General features: G+C 43.9%; 1 protein-coding gene across 10 annotated transcripts in view; it reads right to left on the reverse strand.

Moving 5' to 3' along the window:
- Window positions 1–18,484, reverse strand: part of LOC140196528 (protein transport protein Sec24B-like) — a 231,583-nt gene that overhangs the window by 157,028 nt on the left and 56,071 nt on the right. For 8 of the 10 annotated variants that reach the window (XM_072255876.1, XM_072255877.1, XM_072255883.1 and 5 more), the window contains one exon: window positions 1,124–1,219. The exons of the other annotated variants lie outside the window; for them this stretch is intronic. In XM_072255876.1, coding sequence (XP_072111977.1) covers window positions 1,124–1,219 — 96 coding nt within the window. The remainder of the gene's footprint in view (window positions 1–1,123; window positions 1,220–18,484) is intronic. 10 annotated transcript variants of the gene reach the window in all.

The following is an 18,484-nucleotide window of genomic DNA, read 5'->3' on the forward strand; positions in this document are numbered from 1 at the left end:
AAGTCTATTGATTAGTTTTGAGAGAATGATGGTGTTGAATGCAGAGCTGTAGCTGATAAAGAGCATCTTGATTAATACATCTTTGCTGTAGATGTTCCAGGGCTGAGTGAAGAGCCAGTGAGATGGCATCTGCTGTGAACCTGTTGTGCTGCAATGCAAATTGGAGCAGATCCAAGTCACTTCTCAGGCAGGAGTTGATGTGTTTCACCACCAAACTCTCAAAACACTTCATCACTGTGGATGTAAGATCTACTGGACAATAGTTGTAGATGCGGGTTACCACATTCATGATTCATCCAGGGCTTCCGGACTCTGAATGATTTTGTGGGATCACACTCGTCCACAACTGTTTTTATAAAGTTTGAGACAACCATGTTGTATTCATTTAGATCCACAGATGACTCCTTGAGCACGGCACAGTTCACTAACTCGAAGCAATCCTATAGCCATTCCTCTGCCTTCTGCAACCACTTTTTGTCGTCCTAATCTCTAGAGCCTTGCTCTTTAGACTCTGCCTGTATGCAGGCAGGAGAAGTATAGCCAAGTTATCAGATTTCCCAAAATGCAGTCTAGGAATAGAATAGTAGGCATTCTTTATCTTAGTATAACAGTGGTCTAGTATATTGAGACCTCTGGTGCTACAGGTTATATGCCCATTGTAATTGGGCAGGAGTTTCTTCAAACAAGCCTGGTTGATCATCTTGTTGATACTTTCAACTATTACATCCATTACTCAACCTCAGACATTTGCCCCACTATTCATGTACAATGTCTTGCATTCATAAGAATAATCTTATACAAATTTCTTTCCATTCCATGAAACTCAGTCATATCACATGGATCTCAGAGAAAATCAGTAAACCTGCAGTGAAATATACCACTTCATGTCGCACACTCAACACTAAGGCTTATAGAGTCTTGGCTTAGTCAATGAACAGGAAACCACTTCAATGATAAACTGTACCCGATCATCATTACTTATTCAACTGAGAGCCTTTCAAACACTCAGCTGAACAATTTGTGGTCTTATAATCCAACAATATTACACAATTTACAGCAAATGAATTCAGCATATGCATATCAGCAGCAACACTTATGTCATCTGTTAAAACATAAAGCACACCTGCTTCATCATCATCATCCTCATCATCTGAAGTTGATGACAAGGGACTTGGTGCTGAATTAACTTGATTATTAGAAACAAATCCACAGTGCATGCCTGTAAAGTGGAAAGCACAAAACAAAGAAAATTAAGCAGAGCCAAGAATTAAGAATCACAACGCAAATCATTCAAAAGTTAAGAACGACAAACATGTTAGTGGGATGCAAACCTAATTGTTAATGAAAAGGCAACTAACATAACAGATTAAAAATTAACAAAAGCACTCTACAGACACGTGCTCATAATGAACCTTTCTGGAAAATGCCAGTTTGAGACGATACATTATTTTCCTATCTATCATAACACAAATTCTCAACCTGAAGTTTGAAATCCATCTGTCTTCATGATGAACTAAGTATTTTAAGAACCACAGGAAGTTTTCATACTCCATAGCCAAGCACAGACATAGATTAGGAGGTGAAGCACCGATAAGTAACAAGCAAAGTATGATAGGAAAAGACAAAGAACATAACAATAAAAGAATGGCAACAGGTTAGAATTAAAGTCTTGACGTCAGTATGAGCACAGCACACAGAACAGTACTGCTAGCTGAACTGATAGTATAAATAAATATAAACAGGTAGGATCAAAGAGCTGTGAAAGAGATTGATTATAGCTGCAAAGTGAAGAAGGCAGGGCATTATTTTGGAAGGACAGACAGAATGGAAAATGAGGATAATAACAAAATACTCAGAAAGTTACAGCACAATCAGATTGTGTATATGTTTGAAATAACAAAGGAAAGAAATCATTAGAGCAAGTAACCTAGAGACCAACCCCCTCCGCCTAACAGTGGCTATACAAATGGACAGATTAACAATTAAATCAAGAGATTGTAACAAATGCAATATAATTACTGAGACAGCTTTAATTTTCATATTTATGGTAAATCAAATTCATGGACCCTTTTCTCCCCCAAAATGAGCAGTTGTCACCATCTGGGATAATGGTTACAACAAAATTTCCTACATTTGCAAGGATGCAGGTAGACTGAGAAACCACAAATGGTGCGTTGTTATTTTTAGGAGGGAGGAAAGAAACAAAACAAGAAACATGTTTGCTGCCAAGTCAATGCTGAAATTAGATACAATTATTACATGCCCAGAGGACTCTTAGAAAATCCTATCATGGAAATCCAGAAATAGCACTGTTTTATCAACGGGAAACAATGTACTTCACTTAGGATGCATCCAACACAGTTGGGCAAAACACAACTGGTGGATGTATTGTACTTAGATTTCCAAAAGTAATCAATGACACCAGAAAGAAAGTCAGCATCCCAAACCTGACAACTTACCAAAAAAGTTGCAATGTGGCCACAATGTCTGTGAACCACAATTAATACCAGGTTCAAGACTCTGGGCTTCTCTACCAGAAAGCACTGAAACTAGCTTTATGAAGTGACCAGGAGACTTAAACTACTTAATTAAAAATGCAATGCATTTTTGGGTGCAAACACCATCATGTCTCTAAGGAAAATTAAACAGATTTACCAGCTTCTAAAAGTTAAGATCCAATGTGAAAGTTATTAGCTAATGAAAGGCTAATGATGGAATGAGCATTAGAGAGCCAGCTAATTGATACTTACTGTAAGTTAGCACCAATATCAGTAGGTGACAGGAGAATCAGGTTACGAGAGAATAGGTTACAGGGGAATAAGTGGGAGAAGGCCTGTGGCAAGGTGCCAAAGATGAGGCTGCTTAACAAAGAGCCCGTAAAACTAGAGAAAAGATATCAACATTGATAGAAGGATGGATGAGTAGCAGCAGGCAAGTGGGAATATTGGGAGCCTTTTCTAGTTAGCTGTTAGTGACGTGGTGCTCTACAGAGGTCAGAGTTGGAACCGCTTCTTTTCACCTTATACGTCAATGATGTATAAGGTGAAAAGGATATCAGAATTGATGGCTTTGTGGCCAACTCATTAATATTCTATAGTATGTCTTCTAGAAGTCCTGACAGTAACTAAAAACTTCATAATAGACTCAAAGCCAGTACAAAAACTGATGATGAAAGTCAAGGTTATCATATACAGCACAGAAACATGCCCTTCAGTCCACCATGTCTGTGGTGACACTGTTTCTCTCTCTCTATACAAATCCCACTTTAACACAGACATGGAACAGTATAGCACAGGACCAGGAGTAAAGCATTAACGAAATTCCCAAGGAACTTTATAAATACCTTAAAACATGAGGATAATGAGAAAGAGGGTAAGTCAACTCAAGACTAAAGGCGTTTATGCTTGTGGTCAAATTATGCGGACAAAGTACAAAATAATTACTTTGAATAGGTATTTACAAAGGACATGGAAAATAGGTAGATCAATATGAGTGATATCAATATGCTAGGATTTTTTGAAATCAAGAAATGGGTGGTGTTGGGTATTTTGAAGAACATTAAAGTGGGCAAGTCTCGAGAGCCTGATAGAATCTATCCTAGCTTATTAAGAGAGGCAAGAGATGAAATTGCTGGGGACATGACCCATGACCTTTTGTGTCTTTGCTAGCTTCAGGCAAGGTCCTGTGGGATTGACCAGTAGCTAATGTTGTTCCGGTCTTCAAATCGGAATAATCCGGGAAACCACAGCCCAGTAGGTCTCACGTCAGTGGTAAGAAAGCTATTGGAGAGGATTCTTACGGTTAGAATTCATGCACATTTGGGTCAGTATGGCCTCATTAAGGGCAGTCAGCATGGCTTCCTGCGAGGCAAAGTCATGTTTTACTAACATGATAGAGCTTTCGAAGGGGGTGAAGAAGGTCATTGAAGGTAGCGTTGTGGATGTTGTCTGCGGGTTCCAGGGTGACCTATTGTGGGATCCAAGCTGTTCGGGATATCTATAAATGACATGGATGTAAACATAGATTGGTGCATTAGTAAATAATGTAGATATTGAAAAAGATTGCTAAAGGATTCAGCAGCATATAAATCACTTACAGATATCATACAAGAAATGGCAGATAGCCAAGTGAAGGTGATGTACTTTGGGAGATCAAATGCAAAGGGACAGTACAGTTATTGGCAGAGCCCTTAACAGTGTTGATATACAGAAGAATCTTCAGGTCCAAGTCCACAGCTCCTTAAAGGTGACTACACAAGTTGATAGGGTGGAAAGAAGGCAAATGCATGCCTCCCTTTATTAATCAAGGCAGTAAGGTCAAGAAACAGGAATTTATGTTGCAGCTTTATAAAAGTCTAGTTTGGCTGCACCTGGAGTACTGCATTTAATTGTGGTTATCCCATTATAGGAAGGATGGGAGGCATTGGAGAGGTGCAGAAGAGTTTCACTAGGATGCTGCCTGGACTAAGGAGCACATGCCACAAGGAGAGGCTGGACAAATTGAAACTATTTTTCTCCTGAGTGGCAGAGGCTGAGGGGAGACTGACAGAAGTACAAGATTATAAGAGGCACAGATGTGGGAGATGGTCAGAATCTCTTTCCCAGGATTGAAATGACTTAAACTAGAGGCATGTATTTTACACTAGGAAGGGGCAAATTCAAAGGAGATACAGACTATGGTGGGTACCTGGACTGCATTGCCAGGGAGGTAACAGAAGCAAATACAATAGGTTTAAAGGACTCTTGGATAGGCAGATGAAGCTGCAGGGAATAGAGGGATATCATAAGACCATGAAATACAGGAGAGTTTTAGGCCATTCAGCCCATTTCATCTTGGCTGATCTATTTCCCTCTCAAAACTATTCTCTTGCCTTCTTTCCATAACCTTTCTCACCCTGACTAATCAAGAACTTAACGACCTCTGCCTTAATTACACCCAATGACCTGGCCTCCACAACTGCCTGCGGCAATAAATTCACCACCCTCTGGCTGAAGAAATTCCTCAAATGGATGTCCCTCTATTCTGAGGTGATGCCTTCTGGTCCAAAACTCCCCCACTACAGCAAACACCCTCTCCAGATCCACCCTATCTAGGCTTTTCAAAATTCAGTACATTTCAATTAAATCCCTCGTTATACTTCTAAGTTCAAGTAAAAGCCCAGAGCCATCAATTACTCCTCGCACGATAAGTCTTTCATTCCCAGAACCATTCTCGTGAACCTCCTCTGAACCTTCTCTAACGTCAGCAGATCATTTCTAAAATAAGCGGACCAAAACTGCTCATAATACTCCAGGTGAGACCTCATCAGTGCCTTATAAAGCCTCAGAATTACATACTTGCTTTTAAATTTTAGTCTCCTTGAAACGAATGCTAACATTCCACTTAATTTCCTCACCACTGACTCAACTTGCACAAAGATTCCCAAGTCCCTTCACGCCTCGGATTTTTGAATTTTCTTCCTGAATTCAAAATAGTCTATGCTACGAATATGCATGACCATAAAATTCCCAACACTGTATTCCATTTGCCCATTCTCCTTATTATCCAAGTCCTTCTACAGCAACTGCTTTCTCAACACTAATTATTTTTGTATTGTCTGCCAACTTAGCCACAAAGCCATCAATTCCATCATCCAAATTATTGACACAAAACATAAAAAGAAACGATCCCAACACTGATCCCTGTGGAACACCACTTGTCACTAGCAGCCAATCAGCAAAGGCTCCCTTTATTCACGCTCTTTGCCTCCTGCTCATCAGCCAATGCTTTATCCATGCTAGTACCTTTCCTATAATACCATGGCCTCTTGTTAAACAGCCTTATGTGCGCTACCTTGTCAAAGGCCTTCTGAAAATCCAAGTACACAATATACAGTGATTCTCTTTTGTCTATCCTGCTTTTTATTTCGTCAAACAATTCCAACAGATTTGTTAGGCAACATTTCCCATGCTGACTTTGGCCTATTTTATCATGTACTTTGAAAACGCATCCTTAACAATCAACTCCTACATCTTCCCAACCACTGAGGCTAGGTTAAATGGCCTATAATTTCCTTTCTTCTACCTCCCTCCCTTCTTGAAGAGTGGAGTGACATTTGCAAGTTTCCAGTCCTCCCGAACCTTTCCAGAATGTAGTGATTCTTGAAAGATCATTACTAACACCGCCACAATCTCTTCAGCTATATCTTTCAGAACCCTGGCATGTAGTCTATCTGGTCCAGATAACTTATCTACCTTTAGATTATTCAGATTCTCAAGCACCTTCTCCCTAGTAGAAACAACTGCTGATGTCTTCCACAGTGAAGACTTGCAAAATACTTAACTTTGTCTGCCATTTCCTTGCCTGACGTTACCTCCTCTCCAGTGTCATCTACGCTTACCTCTCTTTTACTCTTTATATATCTGAAAAAAACTTGTGGTATCCTCTTTAGAACGCAGAAAATCTACAGCACAATACAGGCCCTTTGGCCCTCTTTGATACTGTTGGCTTGCTTATTTCATCTGTATATTTCATCTTTTACACCACTTATGGCTTTTTTAGTTGACTTCTGTTGGTTTGTAAAGCTTCCCAATCCTCTAACTTCCCACTAATTTTTTGTTCTATTGTATCCCTCTCTTTTATTTTTATGTTGGCTTTGACTTCTCGTCAGCCATGGTTGTGTTATCCTGCCTTTAGAATACTAATTCTTTGGGATGCATCAATCCTGTGCCTTTCAAATTGCTCCCAGAAACTCTATCCATTGCTGCTCCACCGTCATCCCTTTCCAATCAACTTAGGCCAGCTCTTCTCTCATGCCTCTGTAATTCCCCTTTCTCCACTGTAATACTGATACACCTTCTCCTTCTCAAATTGCAGGGTGAATTCTATCAAATTGTAATCACCATCTCCTAACAGTTCCTCTACCTTAAGCTCCCTAATCAAATCCAGTTCATTACACAAGCTATTCTGGACTGGGTGTTATCCCCTAGTGGGCTCAACCACAAACTGCTCTTAACAGCAATCTTGTAGGCATTCTCTCTTTGGATCCAGCACCAACCTGATTTTCCCAATCTACCTGCATCTTGCAATCCCCCATGGCTGTCGTAACATTGCCCTTTCGACATGCCTTTTCTGTCTCCCATTGTAATTTGTAGCCCACATCCTGATTACTGTTTGGAAGTCTGCATATACAGTTGAAGTCAGAAGTTTACATACACTTAGGTTGAAGTCATTAAAACTCATTGTTTAACCACTCCACAGATTTCATATTAGCAAACTATAGTTTTGGCAAGACATTGAGGACACCTACTTTGTGCATAATACGAGTAATTTTTTCCAACAATTGTCTACAGACAGATTATTTCTCTTTTAATTGACTATATCACAATTCCAGTGGGTCAGAGGTTTACAAACAAAATCAAAAAAAATCAGCCAAGACCTCAGAAAAAAAATTGTGGACCACCACAAGTCTGGTTCATCCTTGGGAGCAATTTCCAAACGCCAAAGGGTACCATGTTCATCTGTACAAACAATAACACACAAGTATAAACACCATGGGACCACGCAGCCGTCATACCACTCAGGAAGGAGACGCATTCTGTCTCCTAGAGATGAACGTACTTTGATGCAAAAAGTGCAAATCAATCCCAGAACAACAGCAAAGGACCTTGTGAAGATGCTGGAGGAAACAGGTAGACAAGTATCTATATCCACAGTAAAATGAGTCCTATATCAACATAACCTGAAAGGCTGCTCAGCAAGGAAGAAGCCACTGCTCCAAAACAGCCATAAAAAAGCCAGACTACAGTTTGCAAGTGCACATGGGGACAAAGATCTTACTTTTTAGAGAAATGTCCTCTGGTCTGATGAAACAAAAATTGAACTATATGGCCATAATGACCATCGTTATGTTTGGAGGAAAAAGGGTGAGGCTTGCGCAAGCCGAAGAACACCATCCCAACCGTGAAGCATGGGAGGGGCAGCATCATGTTGTAGGGGTGCTCTGTTGCAGGAGGGACTGGTGCACTTCACAAAATAGATGGCATCACAAGGAAGGAAAATTATGTGAATATATAGAAGCAACATCTCAAGACATCAGCCAGGAAGTTAAAACTGGGTCGCAAATGGGTCTTCCAAATGGACAATGACCCCAAGCACACCTCCAAGTTGTGACAAAATTGCTTAAGAACAACAAAGTCAAGGTATTGGAATGGCCATCACAAAGCCCTGACCTCAATCCCATTGACAATCAATTTGCCAGAGCTAGTAGTGCCTTCAGGCGCCTCAAGAAACATTTGGAAGAACCTCCAGCTGTGTGTGTCCACAGAAATCTAGGTGTACAGGGCTGCCATCGTCACAACACTGCTATATGGCTCCAAAGCCTGGGTCTTGAACCACAAGCAAATCTGGTTGCTCGAGCGCTGCCTCCGCTCCATCATGGGTATCAGCTGGCAGGATCTTGTCTGCAACAGCAAGGTCCTAGAGAGGTCTCAACTTCCAAGTATTGAAGTCACTTTGCTGCTCATACAGATCCACGTGTCTTGCATGGACAACTCCAGGTTATCGAAAGCAGTACTCTACAGAAAGCTCTCTCAGGGCAAGAGAGATCGTGGTGACCCACGCAAGAGGTACAAAGACCAAGTTAAGCAGCAGCCCTCTCAGGCAAATATTGAGGTCAATGAGTAGCAGCTGCTGGCTTATAACAGAAACTGCTGCAGAATGTTGATCTGCAGAGCAAGAATTTCCAGAAGAGCGACTGCTGAAGAAGAGACGTAGGAAGGATCCTACTACCCAAATGCCCGCATCCTAGATGTTCCCGTGTCCCTACTGCTCCAGAGACTACAGATCCAGAATTGGCCTCTACAGTCTCCAAAGATCGTGCCGCCACTCCTGAGGACTCAGCCATCTCTGTTAGTTTAGGCAGATTGTGTTTGTCTATTATTGTGATTTAGATGAAGATCAGACCCTATTTTCTGAGTAATTAATGCAGAATGTCAAGCAACTGCAAAGGGTTCAAAATTTTTTTCTTGCAACTGTATTCATTTTGGATCTCACGCACTTTTCATCTGTATTTACCATGGAGAAGAAAATCTAAGGTAGTTCAGCTGAGGGAACAGTGATATTCTGGAGCCTCTCAACATGACAAACAAGGTGCTGGAGTGTAGAACAGTACAGCACAGGAACAGATGCTCTAGTCCATGACGTTGTACCAAACTAATTAAGCTAGTAATTAAATGCTGAAGTAAATTAATCCATATCCAGAGTTGATAAAGTACAGAGTCCGAATGTTGAAAGGACTAGATAGGGAGGATGTGGGGAGGATGTTTCCTCTGGTGGGAGTATCAAGAACTAGGGGGCACAGCCTCAAAACTGAGGGGTGACCTTTTAGAACAAAGGTAAGGACATTTTTTAGCCGAAGAGTAGTGAACCTGTGGAATATTCTGTCACGGACTATGGTGGAGGCCAAGTCCGTGAGAATATTTAAAGTGGAAATTGTTAGGTTCTTGGTTGGTTGGGGTAGCAAGGGAATATGGTGAGAGGGCAGGTGTATGGGGTTGATTGGGATCTGGGATCAGCCATGATGAAATGGCAAGCGGACTCGATGGTTTGAATGGCCTAATTCTGCTCCTATGTCTTATGGTCTACCTCTGTTGCTATTCCCATCAATAATATGTATACCGTTTTGGATACTGTTGAGGAGGAACAAACTACCAGGAGGGAGCCACAGCAACTGGGTCCCTGGAACTGTGGCTCAGAAGGGAAGGGGGCAGAAGAGGACTGCAGTAGTGATAAGTGATCCCATAGTTAGAGGTGTAGACATGAGAGAGACATCCGGATGGTATGATGCCTCCCAGGTGCCAGGGTCAGGAATGTCTTGGATTGGGTCCGTGACATTCAAAAGGGGAGACAGTGAGCAACCAGAAGTCTTACAACCATAAGACCATAGGACATGGTACATATTAGCACCAGTGATGCCTGGTAGGAAAGCGATAAGGTCCTGAACAAAGAATTTAGGAAGCTTGGTAGAAAGCTCCAGGGTAGTGATCTCTGAATTGCTTCCTATGCCATGCGTGAATGAGGCTAAGAGTAGAATGATTTGGCAATGAATGTGTGGCTGAGAAATGGTGCAGGGGGTCAGCGTTTCAGATTTCTGGATCATCGAGATCACTTCTGGCGATGGAATCATCTGTACAAAAGGCAAACACGAGGAAATCTGCAGATGCTGGAAATTCAAGCAACACACATCAAAGTTGCTGGTGAACGCAGCAGGCCAGGCAGCATCTCTAGGAAGAGGTACAGTCAATGTTTCGGGCCCAGACCCTTCGTCAGGACTAACTGAAAGAAGGAAGTGGGAGGGGGAGGGGGAGATCCAAAATGATAGGAGAAGACAGGAGGGGGAGGGATGGAGCTAAGAGCTGGAAAGTCGATTGGCAAAAGGGATATGAGGCTGGAGAAGGGAGAGGATCATGGGACGGGAGGCCTAGGGAGACAGAAGTGGGGGGGGGGGAAGCCCAGAGGATGGACAAGGAGTTATAGTGAGAGGGACAGAGGGAGAAAAAGGAGAGGGGAAAAAAGATTAATCATAATAATAAATAAATAAATAAATAAATAAATAAATAACTAACTAACTAACTAACTAACTAACAGATTGGGTACGAGGGGGAGGTGGGGCATTAGCGGAAGTTTGAGAAATCAATGTTCATGCCATCAAGTTGGAGGCTACCCAGATGGAATATATGGTGTTGCTCCTCCAACCTGAGTGTGGCTTCATCTTGACCGTAGAGGAGGCCGTGGATAGACATATCAGAATGGGAATGGGACATGGAATTAAAGTGTGTGACCACTGGGAGATCCTGCTTTCTCTGGCGGACAGAGCGTGTTTAACCTCACCACTTTGGCTTTCATGGAGCTGCTGCAGGATGGTGAGGAATTTCGGGGGACAGCCGAGCTTCGACAACCTTCCAGAGACCATCGCTGCTGACTATATCAAAGGCCTTGGTCAGGTCAATGAAGACCGCGTACAGTCCCGTGTTCTGTTCATGACACTTCTCCATATCTGGCACAGGACAAAGATCATGTCGGATGTGTCTCTGTCGCTCTGAATCCGCACTGACTCTCTATGAGGATGCCTTCGGCAATAGTGGGATGATTCTGTCCAAGAAAATCTTCCCCGCAGTGGACATCAGGGTAATGCCTCTATAGTTAAAGCAATCCGATTTCTCCCCTTTGTTCTTGTACAGGGAGACAATTACAGCACTGCACAGGTCATTTGTGATTGAACTTTTCTCCCAACAGTGTGAGAACAGGTTTGTGAGTTCACTCAGGAGAATGTCTCCACCCATTTAGAACGCTTCTGCTGGGATCCTGTCAATGCCTGGGACTTCATGGCACTTCAGCTTGGAAATAACAGATCTGACCTTGTCCAGAGTTGGCGGGCCATCAAGCTTAAGCCTGACCTCATGCTGGGTGTTCATTTCAATGGATGTTTTTTGTGATTAACAATTATCCCCGAAAAGGCTCTGGTAGTGCTCCGTTCATTGCCTCATGATGGCTTCCTTATCTGTCAGCAAGCAGGAGCCATCAGAAGCTTGAAACTGATGAGTTGGACCATACACTATGCGCAGTGATTCATAGAAGGCTCAAGTGTTGCCGGTGTTTGCATAGTGCTGCATTTGTTCCACTAGGACAGTCCACCAATCATTTTGCATTTGGCTCAATTTGGCCTGGAGGGTGCTGTATGCAGCTCTGTACTCTGCCTTGGCCACCTGGTCTTTGGGTGTAGACAGCTCCACTTGATGGGAGGAGCACTTCTTTTGGAGCAGGTTCTGGATTTCAGCAGTGTTTTCATCAAACCAGTCCTCATTTCTTCTAGAGGAATATCCAACTACCTCGACAGCTGTATCTTGGATGAGAGTCTTCAGGTGTTGCCATTTCTTCCTTGTGTCGTAGTCTGCACTTGGGGTGCCTTTGCTGTTCAGTTTCTCCCTTAGCTTGCTCCGTATGGGCAGCACTTACTGTGCGAGACAGAGCTTACACAGCCGGTAACCAACAGGAACTCAAGAAATGCAGCTACAATCTATGCAAAGTCATCAAGGCAGCAAAACGACCATACAGGGACAAGATCCAGACACAACTTTCCACCAACAACACACGCAGCTTATGGCAAGGTCTGCAGATTTCAAAGCCAAGTGCAATGGTGCTGCCAACATCGCTGCCTCTCTCCCAGATGAGCTAACTCTTTTTTACACTCGGTTCGATGTTGCCAACACTGAGCCCCCGAGGACAGCCACCGAAGCAACCTGCATCTTGGTCATCTCTGAGGCTGAAGTACGCAGGTGTTTCCAACGAGTGAACAGCCGCAAGGCTGCGGGACGGGACGACATCCCAGGGTGGGTACTCAGGATGTGCATGGGCACAATTGGCAGGTATGTTTACAGACATTTTTAATCTCTCCCTCTCCCAGTGTAGAGTGCCTTCAAAGCATCCAACATTGTTCCTCTACATAAAAAGACCAAGGTAACATGTCTGAATGACTGGCAACTGTCGCACTCACCTCAATAATAAGCAAATGCTGTGAAAGGATGGTCAAGGGGTACATCTGCAGCTTGCTACCACCCACAATGAACCCCCTACAATTCGCCTACCAACACAACCGATTGACAGATGACACAATAGCCACAGCTCTACACACCGTCCTGACACATCTGGAGAAGAGGGATGCTTATGTAAGAATGCTGTTCTTGGACTACAGCTCGGCATTCAACACCATAATTCCCTCCAGGCTCAATAAGAAGCTCAGAAACCACAGCCTTCACCCTGCCTTGTGCAACTCAATCCTGGACTTCCTGTCAGATTACCGGCAGGTGGTAAGAGTGAGCTCCCTCACCTCTGTCTCTCTGACCCTCAACACAGATGCCCGTCAGGGCTGTCTCCTAAGCCCCTCCTTTACTCTCTGTATACCCATGACTCTATCGCCATCCACATCTCCAATCTGCTAATTAAATTTGCTGACATTACCACAATGACTTTAAACAAATACAAAATCAACTCACAATCACTCAAAGGACAATTAAATACATCAAAGTTCACCCAACTGAACTGTATAATTAAATTTGTTAATTAAATTAATGTTCTGACAACACTACACTGATTGGCCAAATCTCAAATATTAACGAGGCATCCAACAGAGAAGTCATCACTCTGAAACAGTGGTGTCAAGAAAACAACCTCTCCCTCAATGTTGCAAAAACAAAGGAACTGGTTGTGGACTACAGGAGGAATGGAGACAGGCTAACCCCTATTGACATCAATGGATCTGGGGTTGAGAGGGTGAACAGCTTTAAGTTCCTCAGCATACACATCACCGAGGATCTCACATGGTCTGTACATACTGGCTATGTAGTGAAAAAAGCACAACAGTGCCTCTTTCATCTCAGGTGGTTGAAAAAGTTTGGCACGAGTCCCCAAATCCTAAGGACTTTCTATGGGGTCACAGCTGAGAGCATCCTGACTGGTTGCATCACTGCCTGGTATGGAAATCGTACTTCCCTCAATCGCAGGACTCTGCAATGTGTGGTGCGGACAGCCCAGTGCATCTGTGGATGTGAACTTCCCATTATTCAGGACATTTACAGAGACAGGTGCGTAAAAAGGGCCCAAAAGATCGTTGGGGACCCGAGTCACCCCAACCACGAACTGTTCCAGCTGCTACCATCCGGAACTCCGGAAAACCATTAAGGGTGCCAAGAGGCAATATCGAGCCAAGTTGGAAGCCCAGGCTAACCAAAGGGATGCCAGTAGACTATGGCAGGGTCTCAATGAGATCACTAGGCACAAAGAAAAGGCTGAGAATATCAATAACTGTGGCGCTTCTCTTCCTGACGAACTTAGCGTATTCTACGTATTCTAGCTCCCTCCAGATGAACCGGACCTGGTGGCATCGAGATTCATCGTCACCAAGGAGGACATTAGAAGGGCCTTCCTGAAGATAAATCCAAGGAAGGCGACGGCCCAGATGGCGTCCCAGGACAGGTTCTTCGGGCCTGTGCAAGTGAGCTAGTTAGAGCGCTTGTTGACATCTTCAACTGCTCCTTGCTTCAGTCTAAGATCCCCTCGTGTTTTAAGAACGCAATGATAATCCCAGTGCCGAAGAAGAGCAAGGTGCATGCCTGAATGACTATCGACCTGTGGCTCTGACATCAATTGCTATGAAGTGGTTCGAGAGATTGGTTTTAGCACACATCAACCACAGCCTACCAGTCAACCTCGACGCTTTGCAATTCGCCTACCAGAGCAACAGGTCAACGGCAGATGCCATCTCTCTGGCCCTACATTCCTCCTTAGAACACCTGGAGAATAAAGACGCATACGTAAGGCTCCTTTTCATTGACTACAGCTCTGCCTTTAATACCATCATTCCAAATAATTGATTCCTAAGCTCCGGAACCTGGGCGTTAGCACTCAGATCTGCAGCTGGATTTTCAACTTTCTCACAGACAGGACTCAGGCTGTAAAAATAGGGGACAAGCTCTCCTCTACAATCACTCTGAGCACCAGTGCCCCACAAGGCTGTGTACTCAGTCCCCTGCTGTACTCACTGTACACCCATGATTGTGTAGCCAAGTTTCCATCAAACTCAATATATAAATTTGCTGATGACACAACAATTGTAGACCGTATCTCGGGTAATGATGAGTTTGAATACACAGAGGAAATTAAGAACCTGGTGGCATGGTGCGAAGACAATAACCTATCCCTCAATGTCAGCAAGACGAAGGAATTTGTTGTTGACTTCAGAAGGAGTAGTGGACTGAATGACCCAATTTACATCGGTGGTGTGCAAGTGGAACAGGTCAAAAGCTTTAAGTTCCTCAGGGTCACTATCACAAAGGACCAGACTTGGTCCATCCAAGCAGAGTTCACTGCCAAGGAGGCTCACCAGTGCCTTTACTTCCTGAGAAAACTAAAGAAATTTGGTTTGTTCCCTAAAACCCTCACTAATTTTTATAGATGCACCGTAGAAAGCATTCTTCTAGGGTGCATCACAACCTGGTATGGAAGTTGTCCTGTCCAAGACCAAAAGAAGCTGCAGAAAATCTTGAACGCGACGCATAGTCATAGTCATACTTCATTAATCCAGGGGGAAATTGGTTTTCGTTACAGTTACTCCATAAATAATAAATAGCAATAGAACCATAAATAGTTAAATTGTAATATGTAAATTATGCTAGTATATTATGAAATAAGTCTAGGACCAGCCTATTGGCTCAGGATGTCTGACCCTCCAAGGGAGAAGTTGTAAAGTTTGATGGCCACAGGCAGGAATGTCTTCCTATGATACTCAGTGCTGCATCTCGGTGGAATGAGTCTCTGGCTGAATGTACTCCTGTGCCCACCCAGTACATTATGTAGTGGATGGGAGACATTGACCAAGATGGCATGCAACTTAGACAGCATCCTCTTTTCAGACACCACCGTGAGAGAGTCCAGTTCCATCCCCACAACATCACTGGCCTTACGAATGAGTTTGTTGATTCTGTTGGTGTCTGCCACCCTCAACCTGTTGCCCCAGCACACAACAGCAAACATGATAGCACTGGCCACCACAGACTCGTAGAACATCCTCAGCATCATCCGGCAGATGTTAAAGGACCTCAGTCTCCTCAGGAAATAGAGATGGCTCTGGCCCTTCTTGTAGACAGCCTCAGTGTTCTTTGACCAGTCCAGTTTATTGTCAATTCGTATCCAAAGGTATTTGTAATCCTCCACCATGTCCACACTGACAGTCTTTTTCACATTAAGCTGCAGATAATTCTGCTCACACCATGTGTCAAAGTTTCCTACCGTAGCCCTGTACTCAGCCTCATCTCCCTTGCTGATGCATCCAACGATGGCAGAGTCATCCAAAAACTTCTGAAGGTGACAAGACTCCATGCAGTAGTTGAAGTCCGAGGTGTAAATGGTGAAGAGGAAGGGAGACAAGACAGTCCCCTGTGGAGCCCCAGTGCTGCTGATCACTCTGCCGGACACACAGTGTTGCAAGCACATGTACTGTGGTCTGCCAGTCAGGTAATCAAGAATCCATGACACCAGGGAAGCATCCACCTGCATCGCTGTCAGCTTCTCCCCCAGCAGAGCAGGGCAGATGGTGTTGAACGCACTGGAGAAGTCAAAAAACATGACCCTCACAGTGCTTGCTGGCTTGTCCAGGTGGGCGTAGACACGATTCAGCAGGAAGACGATGGCATCCTCAACTCCTAGTTCGGTAGGCGAACTGGAGGGGATCTAAGTGTGGCCTGAGCAGCTCCAGAATAAGTCTCTCCAGGGTCTTCATGATGTGGGAGGTCAATGCCACTGGTCAGTAGTCATTGAAGCCGCTGGGGTGCAGCGTCTTCGGCACAGGGACGAGGCAGGATGTCTTCCACAATACAGGAACCCTCCGGAGCCTCAGGCTCAGGTTGAATACATGACAAAGTACTCCACACAGCTGAGGGGCACAGGCTTTGAGCACCCTGGTACTGACACCATCTGGTCCTGCAGCCTTGCTTGGGTTGAGACGTTTCAGCTGTCTTCTCACCTGTAGAGCTGTGAAGCCCACTGTGGTGGTTTCGTGTGGGGAAGTGGTATAGTCATGAGAGCAGGGTCGGGGACTGTGAGGAGGGGTAGGAGGGGAGAGTGGAATATGTGTTGGTTGGGGGCCAACAACAGATGGCTCATGTGTGGGATAGGCAGGGGCCACACTGTCAAATCTGTTAAAGAACAGGTTAAGTTCATTGGCCCTGTCCACACTGCCTTCAGCTCCTCTGTTGCTAGTTTGCCGGAACCCAATGATGGTCCTCCAGACCTCTCTCATGTTGTTCTGCTGGAGTTTCCAGTCAAGCTTCCTCCTGTACCTGTCTTTAGCCTCCCTGATCCAGCACATCACACAAACCAATCTTCCGTCCTTGGACTCACTTTACACCACACACTGTCAGAGCGGTGCTGCCAGGATAACCAAGGACACGACCTACCCAGCCAACACACTTTTCGTCCCTCTTCCCTCCAGGAGAAGGTTCAGGAGCTTGAAGACTCCGATGGCCAGATTTGGGAACAGCTTCTTTCCAACAGTGATAAGACTGCTGAACGGATCCTGACCCAGATCTGGGCCGTACCCTCCAAATATCCGGACCTGCCTCTCGGTTCTTTTGCACTACCTTACTTCCCATTTTTTCTATTTTCTATTTATGATTTATATTTTGAATTGTAATATTTACTATTTTAACTATTTTTAATATTTAATATTTGTAATCCAGGGAGTGTGAAGCGCAGAATCAAATATCGCTGATTATACGTTCTAGTACCAATTGTTTGGCGACAATAAAGTATAAAGTATAAACAGTACCGCAGCATTAAAGCCAGGACCAATAGGCTCTGGGACAACTTCTTCCACCAGGCCATCAGACTGATTAATTCACACAGACACCACTGTATTTCTATATTATATTGGCTGTCCTGTTATTACAAATTACTATAAATTCCACATTGCACATTTAGATGGAGATGTAAGGTAAAGATTTTTACTGCTCATGTATGTGAAAGGAGTAAGAATTAAAGTTACACACATCAAAGTTGCTAGTGAACGCAGCAGGCCAGGCAGCATCTCTAGGAAGAGGTACAGTCGCCATTTCAGGCCGAGAACCTTCATCAGGGTCTCGGCCTGAAATGTCAACTGTACCTCTTCCTAAAGATGCTGCCTGGCCTGCTGTGTTCACCAGCAACTTTGATGTGTGTTGCTTGAATTTCCAGCATCTGCAGTATTCCTGTTGTTTGAAGAATTAAAGTTAATTCAATTCTATCTAGGATACATCTCGGAGGCCAAAGAGCTTATCCACCTGAAGTATCTTTGACCATGGTCCCCTTTTCCTTCTCACTGGCTTGATAGCCAGTCTGACTTTCGCCCTGACAGTCTGTGCTCAGCATGACCCTGGTGTGTAGAACATGAGACATATCCTTATGGCGCACCAGGATGTAGTCTGGGAGGTGCCAGTGTTTGGATCGGGAGTGTCTCCAGGTCATCTTGAACCCGGCTTTCTGTTGAAACAGCATATTTGTTGTGGGTGGGTCAGTCCTAGGATGGACGTCCTGCTCATTTAAGGAAGGTGAAGCTCTATTTCTGTGACTTAGATGAAGATCAGTTCACATTTTATGAGTATTTAATACAGAAAAACGCGTAATTACAAAGGGTTCACACACTTTTTCTTGCAACCATTTTCATTTTGGACCTCACGCACTTCCCGCGGCTCCACAGTAGATTTCCACAGAGATCTTTGAGGTAATCTTCCCCCTCTCTCTCTCGAGCTAGGATTCTCCTTTATTTTATCCATCAGGGATAACAACATTTTACCCTCATAATTTCTTACCTAAGTACACTCCTGTACCTCTTATACTCTTCAAGGGACTATTTGATTCCAGCTGCCTATAACCATTATATGGCTCATCAGTTTCTCCATTTTCCTTTTCTACCAAG

Source organism: Mobula birostris, chromosome 4 (assembly GCF_030028105.1).
Source record: "Mobula birostris isolate sMobBir1 chromosome 4, sMobBir1.hap1, whole genome shotgun sequence".
Lineage (NCBI taxonomy): Eukaryota > Metazoa > Chordata > Chondrichthyes > Myliobatiformes > Myliobatidae > Mobula > Mobula birostris.